The sequence below is a fragment of the Balaenoptera ricei genome, chromosome 19 (genome assembly GCF_028023285.1).
Source record: "Balaenoptera ricei isolate mBalRic1 chromosome 19, mBalRic1.hap2, whole genome shotgun sequence".
In the NCBI taxonomy this organism is placed as follows: Eukaryota; Metazoa; Chordata; class Mammalia; order Artiodactyla; family Balaenopteridae; genus Balaenoptera; species Balaenoptera ricei.
Genome location: NC_082657.1, coordinates 44,906,562 through 44,932,948, shown reverse-complemented (window position 1 = coordinate 44,932,948; position 26,387 = coordinate 44,906,562). Strand labels below are relative to the sequence as shown.

Genomic DNA, 26,387 nt, shown 5'->3' with positions numbered 1-26,387 from the left:
TGGGCTGAGGCGAAGACCCAGAAGCCTGGCATTCCCTGACGGGGTTCTGCTGCTCCCTGGTGGTCAGAAGCTCCAGCCACCACCACACCTTTTCCTGCCTGCTTCCTCTTTGCCTCCTGGCCAAGTGAGCTGGCTCCTAGGGAGCCACTCCCAGGACTGGCACCCTTTGGGCCTTCTCTAGGCCAACTCCACAGTTTGGCTCCAGTCTAGGCCCACAGCTTCCAGGCTCAGGGTACACCCACCTGCAGGCCGGGCCTCCTCAGCAACACTCCACCACCCTCTTCCTCTGCCCTCTTTTCCAAGCCCAGTTCCAGCCTCTGGGCTCTCTTCCATCTGGATTTCCAGGGCAAAAGCACATGGCATTGTCACGGTTGGAGTGTGGGCACACTAGTGTCAGGGCCACAGCCAGAGTGTGCTGGAGCAGAAGGTCAGTAGTGCACCAGTCCAGGCTATGTAGGAAAGGCATTTGGCTTTTTTATTTTCTGTAAAACTCTGTAAATAAAATACAAAACCAAGGGACGTGGCAGGGCAGAGGCAGGACGGCCAGGCCCGGGACACCGATCTATGGCAAGTGTGCTGAGCCAAGGCTGGGAGGCACTTGACTGCGGCACTGACTCTTCCCACCCCGAGGACAAAAGGAGAATATATTAGATTTTCATTGATAGGAATCTGTGAGGGAGGAGTGTCTGGAGCCAGCCCTCACCCTCCCTGCCAGTGCCTGGTAAGCCCTGAAAGTGGGGGGAAGGGGCACTGGGGGCCGGTGGGTGGGGAGTTTAAAATGCCGTGCTGGCCATGCTGCCGGGCCCGAAGATGCGGGGCAGGGCATCCAGTGACTCCTCCAGCCGTCGATGGGCAGACTGTCCCTCTTCCCCTGTAATGGATAAAGATGGGGTCAGGAGAGGCCCTAGCCCCGCCCTGGCCCTCCCACCCCTGACCCCATCTCACCCCTATTCCCAGCAGCCAAAATGTCATAGAACTCAACTTGACCCATATCTCCCATTCCCCAGTCTCACCGCATTGCTGCAGGCTCTGCCGAGCTGCTTCCCTCACGGCTTCTGTGTCCGTTTGGCACAGGTACACCAGGGGCTCGATGCCTTCAGGAGCCTACCAGGGGAGAGAGCATTGAGGTGGGCCCAGTGGAGCAGGTGAGAAGGGCTCAGGACCCAGGGCTTGGGAAGCTGGGAGGGGAGAGAAAGGGGTCACCTTGATGCAGCCCAGGGCCAAGCAGCCAGCCACTCTCGTCTGCACATCCTCATCCTCGAGCTGGTCCAGGAAGCAGAGTAGGGCCTGGTTAAGGGTGGGAGGGCAGACTTAGCCAGACACTGGGAGCCTGGGACCCCAGCCTTTGCCCTCAGGGAGCCCTGCCCGACTCTTACCCTTTCCCGGAAGGCAGGGCCCAGTGACAGGCTCCGGAGCTGAGTGCTGACAGCAGCCATGACCTTGTTGTTGCCATGGACAAGCAGGGAGCTGAGGGCCCGGAGCCCATCCCTTCGAAGCCGCCCCTCAGGTGCCAACCTCAGGGCTTTCAGCACAACAGCCTGGTCATCTGAGTTCAGATTCCGCACCAGTAACACTGAAAGAAGGAAGCCGGGCAGGGGGGTGTCAGTTGGAACAAGCTGGCAGGGCAAAGAGCCTCCCGGGGTGGGTTCTTTTGTACCTTCAGGTCCTGAATTCACACCTTCAGACCCACCCATAGCATCAGGCCACTTTGTGACCAGGGCTACTGCCTCACCCTCCTCGGCAGTCTCGGTCACATAGGCCTCCATGGAGGAACTGTCCAAGGCTTCGACGTAACTCCAGAACTGGAAGACGGTGAGCTGCTCTCCAGGGCCTGACTGGGGCCTCCGGGGCAGCTTCTGCCCCAGGGCATCCTCCAGGAACTTGACACACACTGTGGGAGGCAGTGCCGCAGGTCTCAGGGTGTGGATGGACCTGGGTCCTTAGAGGGAAGAGTGCTCCCACCCCATGCGCAGGTCCAGGGACCCAGCACAAAAGGGTCCAATCTGGGCCCTTTTGTGCTGAGGCATGAGCCTTAGATGTTTCTTCCCAGTGCTCATCTCAGCATGTCTCTGTGGGCTGACCTGGCTTTCCCTGAGGTCCCATCACTGGGGATCTGAGAAAGGAGAGCAGAGGGGGCAGGTAGGCAGCCCACTCACCAGCCTCGGCTAAGCCTGGCTGGCGCAGGGAGAGACGGGCGCCGTACTGATTGCAGAAGGTGAGGAGCACCCGCTCCACAGGGCAGATGAAGGGGCTGAGTCCCTCTGTACATTGGTCCCAGAAGGTCAGGAAGCCGGGCCGGGAGGCCGAGAACTGCACCACTGTGAGGAGGTGCAGGAAACTGTCAGCAACAGAACGAGCCGGTGGGGAGACAGGCGCGTAGGTGGGATAGGGCAAGGGAGGAACTTTGGGGCAGACACGAGCCAGAGCCCACACAGCTTTTACCTTCCTGGGCAGAGGTGGCAGGGATTTCCCATCGCCTGCTAAGCTCACATACTGCTTCGAGCACTCGGGCCTCCCGCAGTAGCCGCTCCAGGGCCCATGCCTCCTGGCAGCGCAGGGGCCCAAATGTGCCCAGTTTCTGGAGAATAGGGGTGGCCAGGTAGCTCAGACCTCAAGACAGAGCTTAGAGAGGGTGGAGACCAGGGACTACAAGTCCCTGCATGCATCGGGAGAGACTTGGGGGAGCCAGAGTGTGGGAGGTGTTCCATTCAGCAAGAGCCAGGCCCTGGGACATTGGGGAGTGGAACTCAGAGGAGGTGTGGAGGGCCAGGATTGAAGTGTAGGGCTCCCTGGGGGAAGGGGCTACAAGGGAAGGGTGGGGGAATACCACTAGCCTCACCAGCAGGAGGCGGCTGCAGTGGTACAGGTGCTGGACCAAGGCAGTGTCCAGAGCTGGACACTCCGTGCTGAGGGGTCGGGCACTAGGTGAGTCGAGGCTGTCCTCAGCCCCAGGCTCCGGGCTGTTTGGGGGCCTGAGAGAAAAATGGGGTCAAACGCCCCAGGAGCACACATCATCATCTGGTCACCAGAGTATTTTTATTAAGTTCCCCCCATCCCAGAACAGAAGAACACATCATGCACAAACAACAGACAATGGGTAAGTTCACGGAGGACTTCCAGAAGGAGGAAAGGGCTGGGACCAGCAGGTGGTAGCAGGGGTCTCCAGAGCCTGTCTGCCCAGGGCTACCTCCAGCTAGGACTGCTGGGACCTCTGGGGCCGCCGGGGCTTGGATGGGCGGGAGTAGGGTTGCAGGCGGGATGGTCTACGCAATGTGGACTGCAAGGGGTTGCGGCCCAAGGGGCGCAGGGCACGGGGCCATAACCTGGGCAGCAGCGGAGGGAGGAGGGGCCGGGCATGACCTTCAACTGGGAATCGGCAAAGGCCACTCTGGGACAAAGAGCCAAGGGACCAGGGTCTCTGGGAAAGCTGGGGTCCAGACAGAGGGGGTTGATGCTGGGGGGCACAGGATGCATGGGGAGGCACAGTAAAGGCTCGTTCACAGGGTAGGTTCAAGGTGAGGCCAAGGAAGAGAGGAGGAGCTGGAGGCTCAGGAGCTGGTGGGGACCGACGGAGGAGGCAGACACTGCAGGGATGAGGAGGAAGGTGACCAGAAGCACTGGGGATACAGATGGGATTGAAAACATGAGCAACAAGGACACACGAGGGGTACATGGGAGGGGTGAACACAGATGTACCCGCCAGCAAGTCCATCCCCTCCCACCCACCTCCCTCGAGCCCACCACCCATCTTACTGCTCTCTTTACGTGCTCCCCCTGGCCTCACCTCACCTGTTCCCCTTTCTCGCCTTTCTCCTTCACCTGCTACTCACCTCCCCTCTTCCCCCGCTCCTAGCCCCTCTCACCTGTCCCCAGGACTGTCATTATCTTCATCTTCATTGAGGAAGCTGAAGCTCTCCAGGGCATGCTCCACAGTGATGCTAAGACTGGAGGTCCGGCTGCGAGTCAGGCCTTGTCTCTGCTGGGGTTGTGAAGGGCGTCAGAGCTGTCGCCCCTGCCTGGCTGCCCTCCCTGCGCTGCCGCAAACCAGCCCAGCCCTCCTCACCATAAGCAGACTCTCCAGCCGGGTCACCTCCTGCTCCAGGCCCTGCAGCTCAGGAAACTGGCCACGATAGTCATCCAGGGCAGCCATTAGGGCCCCCAGTGCCTCTTCCAGTTTCCTGTCCCCAGCACCTCCAGCTGCCCCTGGAACTGGGGCCTGGGCAGCCCTGGCCACTCTAGGGTCTGAATGCTGGGTCACAGGGGCTAGGGGTGAGGGAGGGGGACTTGGGCTCTGATGGATGGCTTCTGGGAGTCTTGGGGAAGGGCTTGTGAGGGGTTCCCAACTGGAACAGGTAGGACTTGGGTGGGAGGTGCTGAGGGCTATGGGGTCTGCCTGAGTGCAGGAAGTGGAGGCTGCGTAGCTACAGGACAGGGGGTCGATGCCTGGGAGGGGAGGGTCTGTGTTTGCAGAGGGGTTGGAGAGCGTGTCAAGGTCTAGAAAAGTGGAAGGGCTTACAGTTATAAGGGTGGGACTTGTGACAGAATGGGTAGGACTCCTGGTGATCTGGACTGGGTCCTTAGCATTGGGTGTAGCGGTGTGAGTTGAAATCCTGGCTGTGTGAGTAGGGGTTGCAGTAGTGTGGGTACTGCTTGCGGTGGTGTAGGTAGAGCTTGCAGTAGTGTGGGCGGGGCTTATTATGGAATGGGCGGGGCTTATTGTGGTATGGGTGGGGCTTGTAGCAGTGTGGGTGGGGCTTATGGTGGTGTGGGTAGGGCTTGCAGTAGTGTGGGTGGTGCTAGTGGTAGTATGGGTGGGGCTTGTGGTAGTCTGGGCTGGGTCTGTGGTACTGGGGGTAGGGCCTGCAGTAGAGAGGGTAGAGATCATGTGCTTGCTGGTGGGGCTTGTGACAGTGTGTGTCAGGTTTGTGACAGTGTGGCTGAGGCTTGTAGTGGTCTGGACTGGGTCTGTAGTATTGGGGGCAGGAGCTGCAGGAGTGAGGGTAGAAAGCATTGGCTTGTGGGTGGGACTTGTGGTGGTCTGGACTGGCCCTGTGGTACTGGGGGTAGGGCCTGTAATAGTGACGGTAGAGACCACAGTCTTGTGGGTAGAACTTGTGGTAGTGTGAGTGAGGCTTGGAGCACTATGGGTAGGGCTTACGGCACTAGAGGTGGAGCTTGTAGTGGTGTGGGTGGGGTCTGGCAATTCAGGAGAGCTAGAATTTATGCTCTTGTTAACTGAGTCTAGGTGTGCAGAGGGGGCAGGGTCTGTAGATGTGTGGGCGGGGCCTGTTGTACTGAGAGTGGGGCTTGTGGCAGAATGGCCAGGGTCCAGGGCAGAAAGGACAGGACTAGGGTGCTCCCCATGTGTGGGATCTGGGGGTGCAGGTGGGCTGGGTCCCCGGACTAGACTTTCTAGGCCTGCAGCCTCCACTGAAGCCTCAGCCAGGGCAGCATCCACACTGGCCTCGCTGATATGGCTCAGAGTCCGGCTGTAGGGGGCATGCCCATTGGCCAGGGCTGGGGCCATGGCCCTCTCCTCATCCACGGTCCCAGAAGTGGAGGTCTCAGCCCTACGGAAGGCAACCTGGATGGGCAGAGGCTCAGGCTGCTGCACCAGGGGCCTGGGGGCTGAGGAGTGGCGCGCAGTGCCTGAGAGCTGTGGGCTAGAGGAGTCATCGGAAGATTCGGATGACAGGGACCACGCTGTCCCATTCTCCAGCTCCTCCTGCCGCCTCAGCATATTCTAGGAGAGAGAAAAGGACATCTCAGGATCACCCCCAGCAAACCCCTGGGTGGGGGGCTGAGCCCGGGATGTGACTCACATAGAAGGCCTGTTCCCGAAGTGAGGGCGTGTCTGGTGGGCTCTGGCTGTAGGTGGAGAAGCGCTTGGTGACTGTGGAGGCCTTGTTGACAGTAGAAGCGGCTGAGGGCTGGTCATCCTTGTCGAAGGGACTGGAGAGGGAAGAAGCTGTTAGCAGGTGCTAACATCAAGCCCCAGCCCCGTCTCCAAGCCCCTCAGCCCCACCAACCTCCACGTGACTTCCAGGCTGAGCTTGATGGTGCCAAGGTCATTAATGTCCACAGCTACAACCTGGGGCAGGGCGGCGAACAGATCCTTGGTCTCACAGGAGACGCTGCCTACAACCACATGGTTGGCCAGGCCCTTCAGTTCTGTCACCTGTAGCCAAGAATGCATGGTGGGGTCACAAGGGTGTAGGGGTCATGAGATTGTGGGAGATCAGAGGTCTGAATTTGCATAGAGGTTATGTGACAGTCACAGGGTCATCGGGCCATGAGGAAGTTACAGGGAATGGAGTTCTCAGGGTAATGGGGCCATGGAGGCTCGAAGCAGCCTGGGAGCATGGGGACCACAGGGGTCTAAATTTGTAGTCATCGAGGTCGTGGGAGTCACAGCCTCATGAGAGTTCAGGGGTCATATATTCACAAGGTCAGGAGGTCACAAGGAAATCACAGGGTCATGAAGGTCAAGGGGTCACACATTCACAGGGCCATGGAACCAGATGCGGGTCACAGGGGTAAGGGTCTCAGGGTCATGAGGATCATAAGGGGTTCACAGGGTCATAGAGTCACAGGACCTTGGTGTCCTATGGTTCTGGGCAGAGACATCACCTTGATGGACAGGAACTCCGTGAGCAGAGGAAGAAAGACGGTTTCCTCACTGTCCCACACCTGCTTTCCACTACCCTCTATGCGGCCCCGTAGTTTCCAGCGCTGACGCCCATATTTCATGCAGATCTAGGGGAAGAGGCAGGATGAAGCAGCCCTTGGTGTTGCGACCCTGCCATCCCAGCCCTTCCCTGCCCATCCTCCTACCTCATACTGATCGCCCACACATAGCCTGGCGAAGCCGGCCAGCCCTGGGAGTGGGGGAGAAGGAGATGAACGGGGTCCAGGGGTCTCAGGCACACACCTCCCTCTCCCCGCCACCAGTCAGCCTCACCACTTGGTACCTTTCATCCGGAGATGGAACTCTCCCAGCTGTGCTTCCAGCTCGCTCTCCAGCAGGCACATGCTCTGAGGGGGATGGGCAGGGACAGGAGGAGGTCAAGAACCAGTCCCCTCTCACCAGCTCTGCCACACTCTGTGCCTCTGCCTCACTGGCACACATCCCTCACCTCTGTGTACTCCCGATGCCCCCGAGTAGCCTCGGCCAGGCTGTCCCGGGCCTCACGGCTCCCTGGGGAGCCGGTGCTGTAGGCACGGACCATGTTGTAGGCGCCATCCCGGAGACGCCGCTGGACACAGTATGCCTCATACAGCTCGTCGATCTGGGCAGATGAGTGGGGTGGCAGAGGGGGGATTGAGACTCACTACTGGGGTTGCTCACCCAGGGCCTAGCATCATCCCATCTCCCTGTGATACCCAATCCCCCACCCCACGCTGCAAGCACACACGCATGCTGCACAAGTACCTTGCTGGCGTGGAACTCCAGCCGTCGTAGGAAGCGTTCAATGGACTTGACTTGCTGGGGGAGAGGTGCGTTAGGAGAAGCCTGAGGCCCAGGGCCCTTTACCTCCCCCTGAGCCAACCTCTTTCAACACCGTTCTCTATACACTCACCTTGTCCAAGTCATACAGGAAGCCCTGCGGGTAGAGATGAGGGGGGCATTAGGAGGTAGGGGAAGTACTCCAGCAGGGGCAGTTGCTCACCCAGACCTACCTAGCTCCTTTTCATCACAGCCTTCCTCCCTCTCACACCACGGTCCACAGCCATTCCAGTCAAAGGAGGGACTGACCTACCTTCCCACGTGCCTGGTCTTTGCTGGTGTCATAGATTTGGTCCCCAAGACCCCTCTAGTACTCTTCCCCCCACCTCTTCCATGGGATCCCTCCCCTGGCCCACTGCCTTTTCTACAACTCCTAGGAAGAGAGCTCTGTGCCTCCTCATGCATGGTTCCCTCTACCGGGGAACTCCTGTTCATGCTTCAAGACCCAGCAGAAATGTTTCTTCCTCTGGGAAGCCCTGACCTGTTCCCCAGGAAGAACCATGGCTCTCCCTCAGTACCACTACAACATAATCTTCTGCTGTCCATGTCTGTGGGGTTTGACCCAACCCACTGGAAGCTCCCATGGACAGGCACTGGGTCCCAGGCAGAAAGTACATGCAGCCTGGGAAAGCTGAGGAGAGAAACTCCCCAGCCTTTCCTGATACCCACTTTTCTAGTCACACCTGGACTAAGTCACCCCAGAAAACAGCTCTGATGTCACCCAGGGCTGGTGCTGCCCAGCCCCCCACACCACAAGAGCAAAGGGCATATTAATCCTGGGCATACAGGATGCGAACCCTTCACTTACCAGGCGGGAATTCCTCTTGGACTCCCTTATCTGTCTTTGGAGTTTCTCCTGTTCCTGCTGGTGCACTTCCAAATAGGCCCTGGGGAAAGGGGTGACCACAAGAGTTATCTTACCTCTCCAGCTTCTACCTGCCCAGGGAACAGGCAGTGAGGAGAGGGTGTGAGGCTGGGGAAGGTTCCTACTAGCAGAAAGGGAATGAGGACTTAGGGAGGGATCATGGGACAAGGCATTGGGAGGGCACTGCTTACGTCAGGCCTCGCTTGAGTGCCGCGTACACCAGGTCCAGCCGCTCAGGCTGCGGGACCTTGGGGGCCGGGTGCGCCACTGAAAACATCTTGGACACTCGGGAGAGTGCTGGGGGCTTCCGTGGGGGCCCCGGGGGACTGAAGGCTGGGAAGCTCCTGAAGAAGAGACTGCACTCAGGAAGGGGCAAGAAGTCATCCCCCAAACCCTCACTTGCACACTCCAACCCGGTCAGACTCTCTTGACCCCATTAGCCCCCCTCTGCCGCGTACCTGGGCCCCCGCTCCTGGCTGCCGAGGACGCCTGCGAAGGACTGGCTCCTACTGACCCGGGCGCTGAGCAGGCGGCGCTGCGGCCGCACCGACAGGGACATCATGGAACGAGTCCGCGCGGGGCTCCCTGGGGGTGGCGAGGGCGGGTGTCCAGCGCCAATCAGGCCCTTGAAGCCCCCTCCCCGCGGCCCAGACTCTGTATCTCAGTCCTGCCGGCCACGGCCTGAGGCTGGAGTCCGAACCCCAGCGGCCCTGGTGCTTATGACAGGGCGGCCGCGGGTGACTCGGTGTCGGACTCAGCGTGGCCTCGGCTACACCCCCACTTCCTGCAGAGGTGCAGGCTCCGCCTGCCGCGCGGGGCAGGAAGGGGGGTCGCACTGGGACCCTCCCCGGGCTGGGAAGGGGCAGGAAAGGGGAGGGGCGTGCGAAGAATGTGCGGAAGCGCCTGTTTACCCGGGGGTGGGGCGGGCTCCCCAGCCCTGCCCTGACCTCCTCCCCCCAAGTGGACCAGGAGCTCCCACGCCCACACCCCAAGAGGCCGCAGGAGGTCACGGGGCGGGGCGGGGTGCGTGCTTTGAGCCCAGCGGAGCTGCCTGGCAGGCCCGGCCTGTGCAGGTTGGGCTCCCTACACCGGCCCGCCCCGCGGAAGCTGCTCCCCTCCAGCCCCCACCCGCTCCGAGGCGCCCAGACGCCAGAGCCCTCCCGATGCCCAGAGCCGGGGGATTCCCAGGGTGGGGGGCAGTGCCGAGAAGTGCCCCGCCCCCTCCACTTTCCTGAGACTCCAACCGGGAAACTGAGTCACAGACAGCAGCCTTCGCCCGTGACCTTAGCAGGAAGAGATCCTCCGCAGACCCCCACACCGCTCCGGCGAAACACGCGCCCCAGGCCCCCAGAACGCGGCCCGCAGCCCCCTGGGACCAGCCCCGGAGCCTCCGCAGCCCCGGACCAGGTCCTACCTCTCTTCTTGGAGTTCATGGTAGGTCCGGGACAGCCCTCCAAGCCCCGCGCTTGCCCCCCGTGTCCCCGCCGGCCCAGGGCCACTCGGTGCCGGCCGGGCTGGGCTCCGCGCTCGCTCCCAGCGACTCTGGCTCCTGCTTCAGCTCCTCCCGGCGCCGCCCCCCGCCCAGTTCCTGCCGCCTGACTCAGCCCGCCGGGATGGGGCGGGACCGGCCGGACCACGGGGGCACCGGGCCCTTGGCCCCCCTCCCAGCCTCTGGGAGGGGTGACTGGAGGTTCCCCTCAGGCAGGGGACTTAACGGGGGTCTTCTCGGCTGGGTCAGGAGTGTGGGTAAAGGGAGTCGAGGGCAGCGGTGAATATGGAGGGATAAACAGAGTGAGGACACCGGGTGGGGCTGAATTGGGTGCAGTTAGCACAGGGGCCTCATGGAGTGGCTGTTGAGGGGTGCTGAGGGAGAGCTGGACACAGAGGGCTTAGAGTTGGGGTTCTGAGTGTGTGAAGGCTAGAGAGCAGGGGCTGAGAGAGTGGAAGGAAGGGCTGGGGGTGCTGAGTGGAGGGACTGTGCCAAAGGACGGCAGAGAAGCACTGAGCATGAGGGGGTTTGGAGGCTGAGAAGGAGCTAAAAGTGGGGGACTGGATCAACCCCATATTATGTGTTGCCGCCGAGAGAAGAGAAGCAGCTGGGTGCAGAGAGTCCCATAGCACCATGCACCACCCCCATCCCTCCACCCTCAGAGGGGATGCTCAGTCTGGACACCCTCTCTACCCCCAGGCCACAGGGTAGAGGATCCGGTCCCATTGCCCAATCAGGCCCTTCTCTCTGGCAGAAGCTGCATCCTAGGGCAGAGGCCCCATCCTTCTGGCCCCCACCTCACATGGACTGAATCCCCTTGGTGTTGGCCCTTTCCTGCCCCCAGTATCTCTTCACTGACTATCCCTATCCAACTCTAGCCTGGATAAAGGCCCCCATAGCCACCATGCTCAATTCTGCTGCACTGGGCTTACTTTTTCCCCAAGAGGCTGGGGTGGGCCCAGGGGTCTGCATTTCCAACCAGCCCACCACCCCCTTACAGATTCAGATGCAAGATGTCCAAGGATCCTAGTTTGAGAAATGCTATCTCCCCCTCCCTCCTTGAAGACTGGGTGCTGTGCACCCTATGCTGGCAGCTATGCATTCCCATGGATTGCCCACCCAACACTGGCCTCTCTGCTCCCTGCAGCCACCCTCCATGAGAACAGCCCAGTCTCATCACCTGGCTCTGGAATGCCCCTTTCCTAAATCAGAACCACATCTCCATCACCCCCACCTCACCTGCCTTCTACCTGTGACCTCTTGAGCCCTCAGCTCATTTATTCAACTATTTACTAAGTGACAACCCTATGCAAGTCTCTGGAGATAACAGCCGGAATTGCACAGACATCGCCCTGCACAGAGCTCACAATCCGCCTCTGCTTCCTTTCACTCTGCCAGTTCCCTCCTACCTTCTCTTCCCTACCTTCCTTGCACACCCTTCTCCCCAGCCTGGATCTGCAGCCACCACTCCAGCTTGCTCGCCTGCTACCAATATCCCCAGCACCCTGGGCTTCTCTCTTACCTGGCAGAAACCAACCCTGGGCAACCCAACCCCCTGCCTTCTCTGCACCTGTGCACAGGCTGGCGGGAGCTGCCAGAGGTCTTGGCACAGCAGCTGGGCTGGAAAAGAGCAAATCTCAGCCTCAGCCAGGCTTTTGTTTCCCATGCGGGAAATCCTCATGTGTGACCTTAGCCATCTCTCTCCCTTCCCATGGAAGATGAGTGTTGCAAACTTTCTCCACAAGCCTCAAACAAGCTCAAGTCACTCCCACAAAAAAGATAAAAACAACCCTGGAAACTATCCAAATGCCCATCAGTAGATAATGCAATGCTATACAACAAAAAGAATGAACAATATACAACCACATGCAACGATACGGATGAATCCTACAGACATAATGTTGAGTGAAAAAAGCAAGACCACAAGAGAGGATATATGTTTGAATTCCTTGATATAAAGTTCAAAAACAGTTAAACTTAATCTATGGTGACAGAGTCAGAATAGTAGTGACTATTAATAGTAGTGACACTACCCCTGGGGAGTAGTGACTGGAAGGGAGCACAAGGGGGCTGACAGGGTACTGATTATGTTCTGTTTCCTAATCTGGGTTCTATTTCCTGATCCTATATGGGTGTGTTCCTTTGTGAAAATGTCTTGTGAGCTGTACACTTAGGACATGTACCCTTTCTGTGTGAATATTATATTTCAGTATAAAGTTAACTTTAAATAAATAACTACAAAAAGAAATTACCCCTCTGTGGACTCCCAGTCTCTTTCTAGCTACCCTACCCCTCACCCTATTTGGCTCTTTTAGAGCCAAGTTTCTTGAAGAGGTGTCTACCTCCATTTCCTCTCTAAACCCACCCACTCTTCTTCCTATCCTGGTCCAGCTTCTGTACCCAGTACTCCCCTGACTGGTCGGGACAAGGTCACCAGTGACTTCCCCATTGCTGAATCCAGTGTCCAATGTTTGGTCCTTATCCTGCTTGATCTCAGCAAAGCTTTTCACTGTGTAGTTCTCTTCCTCTTCCTTGAGCCTTTCCTTGTCTTGGATTTCAAGAGGCAACATGCCTCTGGCTTTCCACCTATCTCTCTGGCTGCACATCTTATTTTCCCAGAGGATCTGTCTTTCTCCCCATCCCCGAATGGGCCTCATCCTCCCCACTCATGGGCTGGGTACATCTCCCACAGCTTAATGCCATCTAAATGTTGCCAGCTTCCATATCTTTTCCTTGCCCAAACCGTTCTTCTGAGCACCAGGCCTGTTTATCCAGCTGCCTGCTTGATACCTCCTGGAAGCTGAGTGACAATGTGGAGTGGGTTATTAGGGTTGTGCTAAGTTTGAAGTCCCCAAACTAAAGTCACCACTTTCCTCCTCAAACCTGACTCTCCCCAGTCTTAACCTCTCCACGACAGCCCCACCATCTATTTATCCAGTTGTTCAAGACAGAAACTAGGAATCATCGTGGGTCCCTCAGCCTCTGTTACCCCCACATCTACTCAGCCACCCACTCCTGCCCTCTCTGGAATCTGCCCCCTCACCTCCACCCCCATAGCTAGAACTCAAGGCCAAGCCATCACCAATTCTCACCTAGAACCCTACAGCAGCTTCCTATTGGGTTACCTGTCTCCGTGCTAACCCACAATGATCTATTCAATAACAGCATTGCCCCTCTGGAAATTCCAGTCACCTGACAATGCTAAAAACTGTCCTTTATCAAGTGCTTTCTATGCCAGGCACTGTGTTTAATTAACAAACATCATCTCATTTAATTCTGGCAACAAACCTATGGGGTGTGTCCTATTAGCCCCACTTCACAGATGAGAAACCTGAGGCTAACTGGCTGTGTGACTTTGGGCAAGACATTTCTTAACCTTTTGGGGCTGCAGATATCCATCTGTAAAACGAGGATAACGACAATAATAATAACAACTATCTCACAGGGCTGTTGGGAGGATGAAATGAGATACTTCCTCTACTGGGAGTGTTCAGGGAAGGGAGAATTGTATGTGGAGTACAGAAGTTGGGGTGGACACAGTACCTCACTGTAAACACACAACAAATGTTAACTGATGTTATTAACAATTATTAATCTGCCCAAGATTACACAGCTGTTAAGTGGTAGGGCCAGGATTCAAACCCCAGGACTCTAAATCTTTAACTTCCCTCTATTCTAACTCTTGTGAAACATCCATGGGCATTCCTCTACCCAAAGGATAAAGTCCAGACTCTCTAACATGACCCACAAGACCTTCAGGCTCTGTCCCTTCCCTCATATACCTTCCTCCTCCCCTCACAGTCCTCTGTTCCCCCCATGATCGTTCTGTTCCAGATACTGTGAATTCTCTCCATGCCTGTAAGGCTCTTCAGCATTTAAGCAGCAGCTCTCATTGATTCTAAATCCTCTTCCCACTACTCTCAGCCTGACCAGCTCCCTCTCTTTTTTCAAGTCTTACCCTACTACTTCTTCCTCCAAGAAGCCTGCCTTGGATTGGGTCCCCCTTTAAGGTGCCTCATAGTTTCCTCTCTCTGATCCCTGAGGCCACATAACTCAGTTGTCAGTTCTGCTTTAGGGTCTGTCTTCCAACCAGATTGTGAACTCTGGGGGCTGAGGCCTGTCTGCTTTGCTCACTGCTGTACCCTCTGCGCCCTGCACCAAAGCAATGAAGGAAGGCAGGAGCTGATTATCAGTTGGGGGCTGATTGAACTGGGTTGCCCAGATACAGGTAGATCCTGAGCTGCTGGAGGAGTAGATTTCAAGTCTCTATCTACCCCAACTCCTCTACCTCATAGACAATTTCCTTTTCCATTCCTTACTTTCTGATTGTATCAGCAGGTGGGGTTCTGCCCTCTGAGAATGGGGCAGGGTGGGGGTTCCCTGGGATTCTGGAACTGAGTAGGTGGGCTGGACTCAGAGTAGGCTGACTGTCCCATCAATTTTCTTTCTCTGGGCTTCTGCCACAGGGACCAGGATGTATAACTGTTGGTCCAGATGACCATCAGAATATCAATCTAAGTGACAATTCCAGGGGGTGAATAGGCAAGATCTCCCCTGCTGGGGGTGGGGGAAGGGAAAGAGCAGATCCCCTTGAGCAAAGCGAGAGGGGCCACCTCAAATGGGGTGGGGGAGAGGCTGGCTGATAAGAGCCAGGGGATTATCTGGACTTATGGCAGCCCTGAAGTCTGTTCTGGACATGGGAAAGAACCCAGGTCTCAAGGGTGATGGGGCCCGCAGCATAGCCAGCTCGGGGCAGCTAGGAATGGAACTCTGCCCGCTTGCGTGGCCCCAGATCCCGCGGCCTCTAATACCCTCTACACGCCAAAACTGGTGCACTTGTGTGGGTCAGGAGGTCCCGCCACCTGTGCTGCCCAGCTCAGTGGTATGCCAGGCCAGCCGCTTCCCCGGGAGTCTCCGGTCCAGCCCCGCCCCACCGCAGGGCCGCCCAGGATTGAGGTAAACAGACGCTAAAAATAACCCGGGCAAGGGGCGGCTTCAAGGAAGAATGGGGTCCCTCCTGAGCCTGCCCCTGTCTCCATGGCAACTGCCCCAAACCCGGCTGCTGACGTCATGCCGCAGCTGCGGGAGCAGGGAGGGAGGGGGGCGCGGTGCGGCCTGGGACCCCCCACCCCGGAACCGGGCGGAGGCGGCCGGGTGGCCTCACTTCCTGCCGGCCCCCTCCCTGGTCAGCTGGTCACATTCCCGGACGGCGGCGCACTGGAAGCCTTGTGGCCTCCCCCGGGCCGGGCCTGGCAGAGGCGCTAGTCCGAGCTGAAGCGAGGGGCCCGCAGTGACTCAGCCGCGTCCTCCCCGCCAGCTTTTCCACCGGGGGAGGACCCAGCCCAGCGCCCTGTGTGCTCCCCTCATCCCCCCCCCCCCCATTTCCAGGTACCCCTCTGCAGCTGCTGCCCCACAGGACGCAGGACAGAGAGGTTTTTTTTGTTGGGTTGTTTTTGTTTATTGTTTTTGACAGGGAGGTTTTGTACCTCACTCTCCAGTTCTCATCTCTCTCCCCGCCCACCCATCCCCGCCGCTACTCCCCATGCCGGGGAAGCGGATAGTGCAGTGGCAAGAATTCAGATCTGGGTCTAATTCCCACCTCTCTCCAAACCAGCTGTGTGACCTTCAGAATATTACTTAACCTCTCTGGGCCAGTTTCTGCATTTGCCAGATCATCTGGTAACCCTCCTCAGAAGGCTGTGCCGGCACTGAGCGATGCAGGCCCAGGGCAAGCCCCACAGATGGCCCACCGTTATTGTTACACTGGACTGCACACAGTAGGTGCTCGGCCAGCCAGCCTGGACACATATTAGAAGCAACCCAGAACTGGCTGAGATGGGTCAGTCTTGGAGGCTGGACTGAGGCCTAACGGGGAGAGGAGAACAGAGGGTGCTGAAGCCAGGCTTACCCAGACCCCTAGCCCTGGTGAGCAGCCCCTTCCCCAAACCGGTTCTGCAGGCTGCCCAGGCCTGGCTGCTTGCAGAGTTTCCACACCAGCCTCTCATTTCCAGGTACAGGGTCTGTTCCCCCACGGCGCCGGGGCTATCCTCTCCGGCCTGGGCCGCGCCAGATTTGCACGAAAAGCCCAGCCCGAGGCCGGATCGGCCACCTCGGGTCGGGGCCCAAAGCGGCTTAGGCCAGCCGGTGGGGCCAGAGAGATTAGCTCATCTCGGAGGCGGGCCTGCACCCCTCGTCGCCCTCTCCCCATTCCCAGCTCAGTCTCTCCTACGGCGAGGGCAGTGGGGCTCCCGGTGAGCGTCCGTGCCAGGGCCCAGGCTGGCGCCAAGGGCCCACCCTCAGGCCTGGCCCACCCCAGAGCCCCGGGGCACAGGCCGCCTGGGCCTTGCCGCGGGAGGGAAGGAGGCAGCGCCGGGTGCGGCAGGCCCAGAGGCGGCGGCTTTTGTGGGCGTCCTCCGCGCCCGAGAGGAGGGGAGGAACGACACCGCGAGGCCTGGGTCCCGGGGATGGGGCGATACGGGACAGGGCCTCAGCCGGGGCAGCAGATCCGGGACTCCCCAGGCGGGGGAGGCACCAGAACCGCCGCGCCCGACCCCCGCCCTGCCCGCGGCCCCCGGAAACGGCGGGGACACTCACATGGCTGCGCTGGGCTGCGCGGACTTCGCGCTCTCCGTGCACTGGTCGCTGCCCGGCTAGGTCGCGCCGCAGCTGCCGCGGTCGCCGCCGCTGCTGCCCGCCCCTCCCTCTGCTCCGCCGCCTGCAGCCCAGACGCCCCGCTCCTCCCCTGGCCAGCTGGGCCCCACCCCCTGCGCTCCCGCGGCTCCCGCACCCCTGGAGGCGCCCACTGCTCGCTCCGCCCTCTCGGCTAACGGGGCAGGCCGGTGGCTGGCGGCATCCACCAGCTTGACGGGGCGGGGCGAGGCGGGACGGGACGGGACGGGACGGGGCGCGGGAGGGGAACCCTGGACGACACGCGGGCGGTGGGAGTTCTCAGCGCTCGGGATCCGGATACATATGCGGGAATAGGGCGACTTTCGGAGAACCATTAGCAAAGGCAGGAAGGAACCATTCTTTCCCATGCAGACCCCAAAACCGGGTGCACCGGAGAGCCTCGCCTGCCTGCTCCCTCCTTGAATTCCGTGGGCTCTAGAGACCTTTCAGGCCCCCATATGTGAAACAGGTCCTGGAGGGGCACTGCTGCGTTGAGTTGGTTGGAGGAAGGGATCAGGGCCAGTTTCAGAGAGGGGAACAGGAAGGCCTGAAGGCTACTCATCAGACACCTTCTGGGTCTGGACGCTGCCCCTGAGCCCTGCCCGTCCGCCGGCCTCAGTTTCCCTGCTGTGGGGGCAGGCTGTCCTTCCTGCCACCATCTGGCACCGGTAAGTCTGAGCTCTTAGCCAGGCCACGCAGTCACCACTCACTGGGTACTGGCATCTGCGGAGTCTCGGGCCTTTCTCTGGAAGCATGGGTGAGGACCCTGGCAAGGTCTGGGTACATGTTGTCCAAGGGGGCCAGAACCCAGTCCTTTCCAATAAGGGGGCTAGAATACTGGCTCTCCCCTGGAGTGGGTTACGGTGGAGCTGATAGCTGACCTCACACTGGGGTAAAAGGGCCAGCTCCACTCCCCCACCCCTCCCATCAGTAAGACAACACCGGTCCTCTCCAACCCCACCCTTCAGGGTTCACTCTGTAGTCTGTCACCTTTAGAGGCAGCAAGGGGCACTGACATCCTCTCCCTTGCTAGCTCTTACCAGAGACACACCTCACCCTCTCCCAGTTCTCCCCCTCTCCAGCCCCTCCTCTTTGCCTTCCTTTGAAGCACCCCCTTTTCTGTAGTCAGTAGACCTGGGGATTGCTTCCAGAGACTGGGTTCTTCTTTCTGTTTCCCCCCACCCTAAAATATCATCCAGTCTCAGGACTTCATCCGTCCACTGCTGAACATCCTGAGCCTTCCCCTGTGCCCAGAGCCCTCTCCTGTTCCAGAGCCCCTGGATGACCCACCAGATCTCATGACCTTCCCCAGAGGGACTCTTCTTCCTTTGTTCTCATCTCTGCAAAGCACCACTGTCCACCTAGGCTCCCACCTGAGTGAGGCTGGGCCTCTCTGGAGCTCTCAAAACTGGCACCAATTGGCCCCTGACCACCTGGAAAGTCATCTCCTCAGCAAGGCATCCTCTGACCACCTTCTCTGAAGACAGCCTCTCCTTGGTACTCTCTGTCCCCATGTCCTGTGGACTCATGCCTTCATGTCACCCATCACCACCAGGTAGCATGTGTGCCCATGTGTGCTCACGTGCCTAAGCCTGCCTCACTGTGAGTCTCTAAGCTCTGTGGGGGCAGGGGCCACAGATGTCCTCATCACCACTGTCCCTGGCTCATAGTAGGAATTCAAGAAATATTTATCGAATGAGAGATTGAATGAATGAGTAAATGCATGAACCCTGGACGTCCCCCTCTCTACCCCCACCTTAATTCAGCCTCCTAGTCCTGTAGATTCTACCTCCTTAACATGTTTCAGATTCGTTCCCTCCCTGCACCTCACCTCCCACTATTAGAACTCTGTTGTTTATTAATTCACTCAACAAACACCCACTGACCATTCAGGGCTGGGCAGCATGCTGGCCCCTGGGGTGGCAGTGGCACAGAGTTGTCCCTGTGCCATTGCTTGAGACTCTGATGAGGCAGCGGTGATTGTGGGGACTCACCAGGGTACTGTCCGAGGAACTCTTTCTTGGCCTGGAATTCTGGAATTCCACTTCCAGAAAATTCCCAATTCTAATAGATAACGCCCTTGCTCATCAGAGTCAATCAGTCTCTCTGTCCAGTGTCTGGCCACATCTCTGCATTGTCACAGCTGGTAGCCGGGTCTGGGCCACCATCTTTTCTGGCCTCCCTGCCGCCTCCTTTGTACCCTACAGTTGTTGTCCATCCAACAGCTCGAGTGATCTTTTTGGGTTTTTTTGGCCACATCTTGTGGCCTGTGGGACCTTAGCTGTCCAACCAGGGATCAAACCTGGGCCCCCTGCAGTGGAAGCATGGAGTCCTAACCACTGGACCACCAGGGAATTCCCTCAAGTGATCTTTTAAATCATAAGTCAGGTCATATTGGTTCCCCAATGCCCTCAGGATAAGTCCAGACTCTGTAGTGAGGCCTCCAAGACCCAGGAGATCTGGCCTTAGATGACCTCACCTCCTCATCTCCCACCTGTCCTGCCAGCCCTTCCTGCTCTGTTTCCACTACACCAGCCTCCCTGCGGATCCCTGGACATGGTCCCTACTCTCTGGCCTCTGTCTCTTCTCCCAGCCTCCCTTCTGCCTGGGATGTTCCTCTCCCTTATCCACTTGGAAAACAGCTCAAATGTCACCTCCTCCAAGAAACCTGTGTCCTCTGGCTTCCCACTCACCCCTTCTGAGTACCCATCACTGCCTATTTTCCTTGTCTGTGACCACTCCTGGTTCCCCATCCTTTATCCATCAGGGCCAGGCATGGATGGGGCTGCAGTGAGCAGACGGGACACCTGAGGCTTCACCTGGCCCTCTCCCCCTGTTCAGGGGCCTTGAGGGAGTGACAGCCTCCGAGGATCACGGGGTGCTAGAGGCCTGCCAGGCCTCTCCACAGCAACCAGTGAGCCAGGGGAGGAAGGACACAGCTGACACCCATTTCACAGAGGCACCACCTGAGGCTCAGGGAAGGCAGGGCCTTTCCATGGTCAGAGGAAGGGGCAGCATCTGAGCTCCAATTCAACTCACCGAATCCTAATTAGTTTGGCTCTGTCTGAGTTCCCTGAGTATACGCTCTGCTGGTGCTGGCTGGGAGCTAGGGCAGAGCACCGAATCATCACCATTTCTACCTTCGAGCAGTTCACATTCCTGAAGGGATGGGCTCTGGCCTGAGAAAAAAAATCCCTCTAATAGATGGCAGAGGGTGGTGAGAACCATAGTGAACTCCAGTTCCTCACATATGGTGCAGCTAGTTCCACTTTTGAAAGTAATGCAGTTCGAGTCCCAAAACGCAGAAAAACAGAAGCTTCCCTCGCCCCACCCCACAGCCCCCATGGCTACAGCTCTCTGGTGTGCAACGTCACCCCCCAGCTTCCTGTGACGGGACAGAATAAAGTCTGCCCCTTACTGCGCCTGTGCTCACATGCCTCAGATAGGATGTATACATTCATTCATTCATTTGCCAGATATTCAGCAAGCTTTCATGGAGCCTGGTGTGTGCTCGGCCCTGGGGGTTCCAGAAGGGTGGACAGAGGTGAGGCCACCCAGTCCCTGTGCTTGGGGACTCACTGTCAATTAGGGCAGGTCATCCCTGAGTCTCTACACCTCTTATGTCACCAGTGTGAATGTGTGACTGTGACTGTGTCTGTGTGCACATTTATGTGTGTGAGAGAAGGTGTGTGCTGGTTAGGAAGGGCTTTGTAGGAATGGGGCAAGTTGTTGAGGCTCCCTAGGCAGGCAGGGGGTGGGTCTTTAGAGGAGCATCTGGGGCAGAGAGCACAGCAGAGTTCAAGGTACAGGAGGGAGGAGCAGCCTCCTTTGCTGGCGGGGAGCAGAAGCTTAATGTGGTGGGAGAATTGTGTATGTGTTGGGGATGAGGTCAGCCATGAGAGGCTTTGGGGACTGGCTAAGGAGCATGGAGGGTGATGGGGAGCCTGGGCTTTAAGCTGGGGAATTCTGTGGCCATATCTGTGCTTTGCAAGGTCATTCAGGCAGTGCTTGGAGGGGGCAGGTAGAGGCAGCAAGGAGGCTGCTATCATTTCCCTGCCAAGGTCATGGTGGCCTGCGCCAGAGCTGAGGCACTAGAGATGGAGACATTCAAGAGATGTTCAGGAGGCAAAATGGACGGCTGGGTGACCGATGGGATGTGAGGTCTAGAGAGGCAGGCATCCCAGATCATGCCAGAGTTTTGGGCCTGGGTGATGGGTGTTTTTCAGTGATGTGGGGAGGCCTGGAGGATCAGGTTAGGGGAAGGTGATATGGTCCATTTGAGCAGGTGACATCTGAGGGGTCTGGGGACTATCCATCCAGGAGCAGGTGTCCAGAAGGAAGGTGGACATGTGGGTAGAGGAAAGAGGGATCTAGGCTAGAGACAGCTTTTGGAGGCGATGATGGTCAACTGGCTCACCAAGAGATCACATGCGAGAGGGACCAGGGCACTATGCTCCGCTAGGGCACTTCAGTGGGTGGTGGGGGCAGATGCAGTCTTGAAGGGGGCTAAGTGTGGGTCTGTGGGTGTGCCTGGACCTGCCACCACCTCCGCCCGCCTCCAGTCCCAGCGGCCCCTACTGCCCAATGTGTGTGTCAAAGAGCAAGGGCCAGGGATGCTGCCCACGTTTAAGTCTTGGCTTTAGCACTCTCACCTTGCGGTTCCTGTAGCCACTTCTCTTTTCTGATGCTTTAACTACACTCATCCATTCACTCAGTAAAATTGCACTTTTAAGAGGTACTCTGTCTCATTAATAATCAACACAATGCAAATGTAAACAAGAGACTTTTTTTTGACTTCTGAGATTGGCAGTGATGGACATGATGTGTAAGTGGATGCTTTGTAGAGAATGGGAAGTGGTTTGAGTATTTAAGAGTAGTTTTTTCAGTATATATCAGGATGTCAAGTGCAAACCCTCCTTTTCACCCTGAAGTTCCACTTCAAGAAATTTAGGGCTTCCCTGGTGGTGCAGTGGTTAAGAATCTGCCTGCCAATGCAGGGGACACGGGTTCGAGCCCTGGTCCGGGAAGATCCCACATGCCGTGGAGCAACTAAGCCCATGCGCCACAACTACTGAGCCTGTGCTCTAGAGCCCACGAGCCACAACTACTGAGCCCACGTGCCACAACTACTGAAGCCCGTGCACTTAGAGCCCGTGCTCTGCAACAAGAGAAGCCACGACAATGAGAAGTCCGTGCACTGCAATGAAGAGTAGCCCCTGCTCGCCGCAACTAGAGAAAGCCTGCGCACAGCAACGAAGACCCAACACAGCCAAAAATAAAAACAAATAAATTAATTTTTTTAAAAAAGATAAATAAATAAATAAAAAGAAAAAAAGAAAAAGAAATTTATCCCAGGGACTTTCCTGGTGGCACAGTGGATAAACTCTTGTGCTCCCAATGCAGGGGGCCTGGGTTCGGTCCCTGGTCGGGGAACTAGATCCCACATGCATGCCACAGCTGAGGAGCCCGTGTGCCGCAACTAAGACCCCATGCAGCCAAATAAATAAATAAATATTTTTTAAAAAAAGAAAGAAATTTCTCCCAAAGGAAGAGGTATCCAGGCAAGAAAAGATCTGTGTCTAAGGATACTGATTGCTGGCTTGTTCAACCAGAGATAAAGGGATGGCACAGTCCTGGTGACCATCAGTGTGAGACAGAGGGTGAAGGAGGTTCGTGTGTGCCCTGAGATAACCCCTAGCCACTGAAAATGGATGTGGGGCATGGATTGAGCATCTACTATGTGCCTGGCATCGTTCTGGATGCTGGGGACACAGAGGCAGATCAGATAGGCAAGGTCTCTGTTCTCAAGGAGTTCACACTCCAGCCCAAGGAAACAGACAATAATCAAGCTCACATATCCGTAAGATGACCTCAGAGAGAAGGAAAAGCTGTGGAGAAAACAAACCAGGGTGATGCGATTTGGAGCGATGGGGCTAAGGTGCTACTTTAGTCAGGGTGGACAGGGTAGGCCTCTTTGAGACAGTAACTTTGGAGCCAAGACCTGAATGACAAGAAGGAAACTGTCACAAAATGATACAGAGAAAGAGTACAGTCGACCCTCTGTATCCATGGGGGCTGTCTGTACTACGTTATTTGATACAGGGACTTGAACGTCCACAGATTTTGGTATCCGTGAGGGGGTCCTGGAACCAATCCCCAGCAGGTACCGAGGGACCACTGTATTCCAGGCAGGGGGAACAGCTGGGGCAACAGCTTGGAGGTGGGAATGACCTTGCTGTATTTGAGTCACGTGGGCTAGGATTGAGGGAAAGAAGGTAATGTCTGAGAGGTGGTGGAGTCAGGTCAGGCAGAGTAGGGAGTGAGGGTTTTATATCTCTGAATAGGGAAAGGTGCTCAACACAATAGACACAGAGGACTGGGGGAAAGCACCAGAACAGCCACCCATTCTCCTGTAGCAGGAGTCTCCTTGGGTCAAACCTGTATCCACTGCCCTGGAGAGCTGTCAGGAGGCCTGTCCCAGCAGCGGCCATCATCTCTGGGCATAATTTCACGTGGCTTTCTTTTCTTCTTTGTATTTACTTATATAAAGAATGGTTTTTAATAAACGTATCATCGTTTTCAAATACATGGCCATGATGTATTCAGGCATTACCAGGCCCGCCCCTGCACCAGGTGGGTTTAAGCTTCTAGTCCGGAGTCACCAGGCTCGACAGGTGACTTCCCTGGGGACTCTCCCCCAGGTGGGGCTATCTCTGCCATTGTCCTCGCTGATCCAGCTTTGGCCTCTAGGGGGACCTGTGAGGAGGGCCTTGCTGGGGTGCGGTGACTGTGTCTCTCTGGCTGGGCCAGGCGTTCTTCCTTCCTTCCTGAGACTCCCTTCTCCTAAGGAACAAGTGGGAGGGACATCCGTGCCTCTCCCAGATCCTGGGATGAGTTGCTTGCCTGGGACTCTTTCAGGCCAGGCCCCCTGGCAAAGGCTACAGTGTGTGGTGTGTAGTTTATTTCTGAGTTCCTACCGCTACGAGAACTGTTCTGACAGAGATGTGGAGGGTGTCGAGGTGGGGAAGGGCCTAATCACTGGGCATCTGGCAATACCCTCCACACATGGGATAATGACCTGGAGGCTAACGATCTTCAAACTGACCCCTGCCCCAGCCAAGCCCAAGACATAGTCTTGGTCTTTGGCGCCACCACGTGGGAAGTCTCCACACTGCAGTAACAGGCTTCACAAAATACCTCCAAACTCCAGGAGGTGCCCACTTACCCCAAGCCACATTTTCGTGAATGGATAGTCACTGTGCAGTGCACAACCTCTTCAGCCCTATGCAGCGGTCCTGCTCACACTCAGACCTGGTTGCATATCATGGTCACAGGGAAGGCCACCACCACCATTAAAACCTCCTCCAGACTTGAGCCTTTTTGTAAAAGTTCCCTGACCCTCCACTTTTCAGTCTTCTCTGCCTTTGACCTGATCCACGTGTGTTGAACACGGATGATCTTCCCCCTCTTCTGAAACTCCCTCTGGCTTCTGTGACTGCTCCTCTTGGATTTCTAGCTGCTTCTCTGGCTGTATCTCTTCATGCCCCTCTGTGGGCTCCTCAGGGTGCTGGATCCCCTTCCCTCATCTTGATTCTTTTCTCCAGGCCATCCTGACAGCTTCCAGGGCCTTGTTTCTGTTCCCACAGTGATGCCTTGAGTCTTAGCTCCCCATCTCTTGTGCCATTTCCCCACTTAAGATGACCCTTGGGCATCCCAAACTCACTGTATAAAGTCGACCCTGTCTCTTCTCCTCAGAACTGCTCTCCCTCCCAGGTTCTCAGGTTAGTCTGGGTGGCCTTTCCCCTGACACCTCTTTGGCCATCAAGTTGCCCCATCCTCTCTGCCCCTTGGCCAGGGCACCATCTGCACCTCCTTTCTGGCCTCTTAGTGTTTTTGGTTTCACCCGACCTGGTCCATTCTCTACAGAGCCGCTTGATGGCTTCTGCATATTGAACCCTGTCCCTTCTCACTTCCCCGCTGGCCCTTCATCTCTGGCCAGTTCCTCCCCATGAGGTCCTAGCTCAGCCAGACTGAACTTCTTTGTTCCGTGAATACATCCTGCTTTCCCACGCCTCCATATCTTTGCACAGGCTGTTCTGTGCATCTTTTTTCTGTTTCCTTCAACCTGGTAACTCCTGCCCACCCTTTAGGTCTCAGCTCAGACACCACTTCCTCTGGGATACCTCTCTGGACCCCAGGCCAGGTCAGCAACCTCTTCACTCTCACATGCCCTGTGCTTCTCACATCACAGCCCTTGTCTGCCTCCCCTCCCTAAAGGGCCACCTGCTCCTCTCCAGGGATCCCACACCAAGACTAGTTCTAGGTCGAGTCACCTGACCCTGTGCCTGGTTCTCAGATTCAGAGGTCCTAGATCTCAAAAGTCATCAAGTTGCAGAGAGAGCAAGGCCATGCCTGAGGCCAGTGAACCGGCGGCCAGGCTGGGATGGGAACCAAGACTCTTACCTTCCCTCCCAGGGCTCCCCTGCTCTCCCAGATGCCATTGTGAGTTGAGTAAGGCTCCTTGAGGGCCTGAAGGACTTTGACCAGCAGAGAGTTGGCAGGCCTCTGGCCTGGGGGGAAGGCAGCCATCAGCCCGGGCTCTTGGGAGCCCAGAGAGCTGGCGGAGGCTGTCCCAGAAAGCAGACTGGTGACTCCAGGCCAGCACATCTGATGAAAGTGTTTAATGAGACTCCTTTCTCCCACAGAGCTGTGCAGCGGGAGTGTGGCCTAGAAGTCATGCAGGGAGGACTTGGATTCCTGAAGGGGGTGGTGGCAGCTGTTAGGGCCCCTGGGTTAATTATCTCCAGCGTCACACAGAAGAGAATGTGCTGAGGGGAGACCTCCCCCACCTGGCCTCGGCTTCTCAGGGCAAGGATCTCTCCAGGACTCATCCTGCTCCCCACCAGGCTGGAGTCTGAACATCAGCTTGGTGTTCCCTCAGGCCTCAGCTCCCCCATCCCACTCCGGCCCCCAAGGGACTCCTGGCTCTTCCCTGAGACTTCTTTGTGGGGTCCCACCTCTGGGCCTGCGCTCTTGCTTTGCCCTCTGCCTGCTCCATGGCGGGGCCCAGCTCACTTGCTCAAGGAGCTCAGTAAACACTGGTGAATTGAATTGCTCTGTAAATAAACAGAAAGTGCCAAATAGACTGCCTGGCACTTAGGAGACGCACCTCCCTAAATTTGCTAAGCAAACAAATAACCCAAAATGAGAGAAGTGAAAGGATTCATCCAGTCTTCTCTTGTGCTTCTGTCCCCCAAACTGCTCACCATTCATTTCTTCCAAGAAGCCCTGCTCTCTCTGATCCAGGCCTCTGCCTGAAATTTAGCCTGACCTTCGGTGTGTCTAGACAATCCTACCCTAGGTGTCAAGAAGCCTTCTAGGATTCCCACAGTGGCTCATACCCCTGAACCTTCCTCCTTGTCACTTGGCACAAGTATGATGACTTGCTCAACGGCTGTGAGTTCTGTAGGACCAGGGACCACGGTGCCTCATTGACTACTCTACGCCCAGTGCCCAGCACAGGAACTTGATGGATGCTCATAAATATCAACTGTTGGATTAGGAATGACTGTAGGCCTTGGAACACTGGGGTATTTTCTCCCTCTCTGAAACTGCCTGGATAATTTGCAGAGCTGGTTCCATCAGTCATTCCAAATTGCCCAAATGCCCAGGCTCTCACTTGAGCCCTGTCTGGTCCCTTGCTATTTCTCTAGTCTTTCTTACTGTTGTTTTTCTCCTTGAGTTCCCACAAGAGCATAGAGACTTGACAGTTTCACACTAAAGCTGAAAACCTTCCCCAAGCTTCCTCCTTGCTTGTTTCCTGGAATCTGCTTTCCAATCTCTCTTGGCTTATAAAG

At 56.9% G+C, this 26,387-nt stretch overlaps 1 protein-coding gene across 5 annotated transcripts; it reads right to left on the bottom strand.

Annotated features, from left to right (window-relative positions):
* Window positions 1-454: 454 nt before the first annotated feature.
* RIPOR1 (RHO family interacting cell polarization regulator 1) lies at window positions 455-25,195 on the bottom strand. 5 transcript variants are annotated; one of them, XM_059905141.1, is made up of 22 exons: window positions 24,994-25,195; window positions 8,831-8,957; window positions 8,564-8,716; window positions 8,316-8,394; window positions 7,581-7,604; window positions 7,433-7,486; window positions 7,137-7,289; window positions 6,972-7,035; window positions 6,835-6,878; window positions 6,631-6,756; window positions 6,030-6,178; window positions 5,823-5,952; window positions 4,064-5,743; window positions 3,864-3,979; window positions 2,840-2,972; window positions 2,443-2,578; window positions 2,157-2,318; window positions 1,733-1,891; window positions 1,377-1,573; window positions 1,204-1,287; window positions 1,014-1,104; window positions 455-871 (listed from the first exon to the last, which is right to left on the bottom strand). In XM_059905141.1, the coding sequence occupies exons 2-22, from the start codon at window positions 8,932-8,934 to the stop codon at window positions 774-776; spliced, it is 3,936 nt and encodes a 1,311-aa protein (XP_059761124.1). In that variant the 5' UTR covers window positions 8,935-8,957; window positions 24,994-25,195; the 3' UTR covers window positions 455-773. The 5 variants fall into 5 exon arrangements, with proteins under 5 accessions (XP_059761124.1, XP_059761125.1, XP_059761122.1 ...); XM_059905142.1 differs by lacking the exon at window positions 24,994-25,195 and adding an exon at window positions 16,456-16,572; XM_059905139.1 differs by lacking the exon at window positions 24,994-25,195 and adding an exon at window positions 9,787-10,447 and having other exon boundaries at window positions 3,864-3,976.
* Between the last annotated feature and the right edge of the window lie 1,192 nt (window positions 25,196-26,387).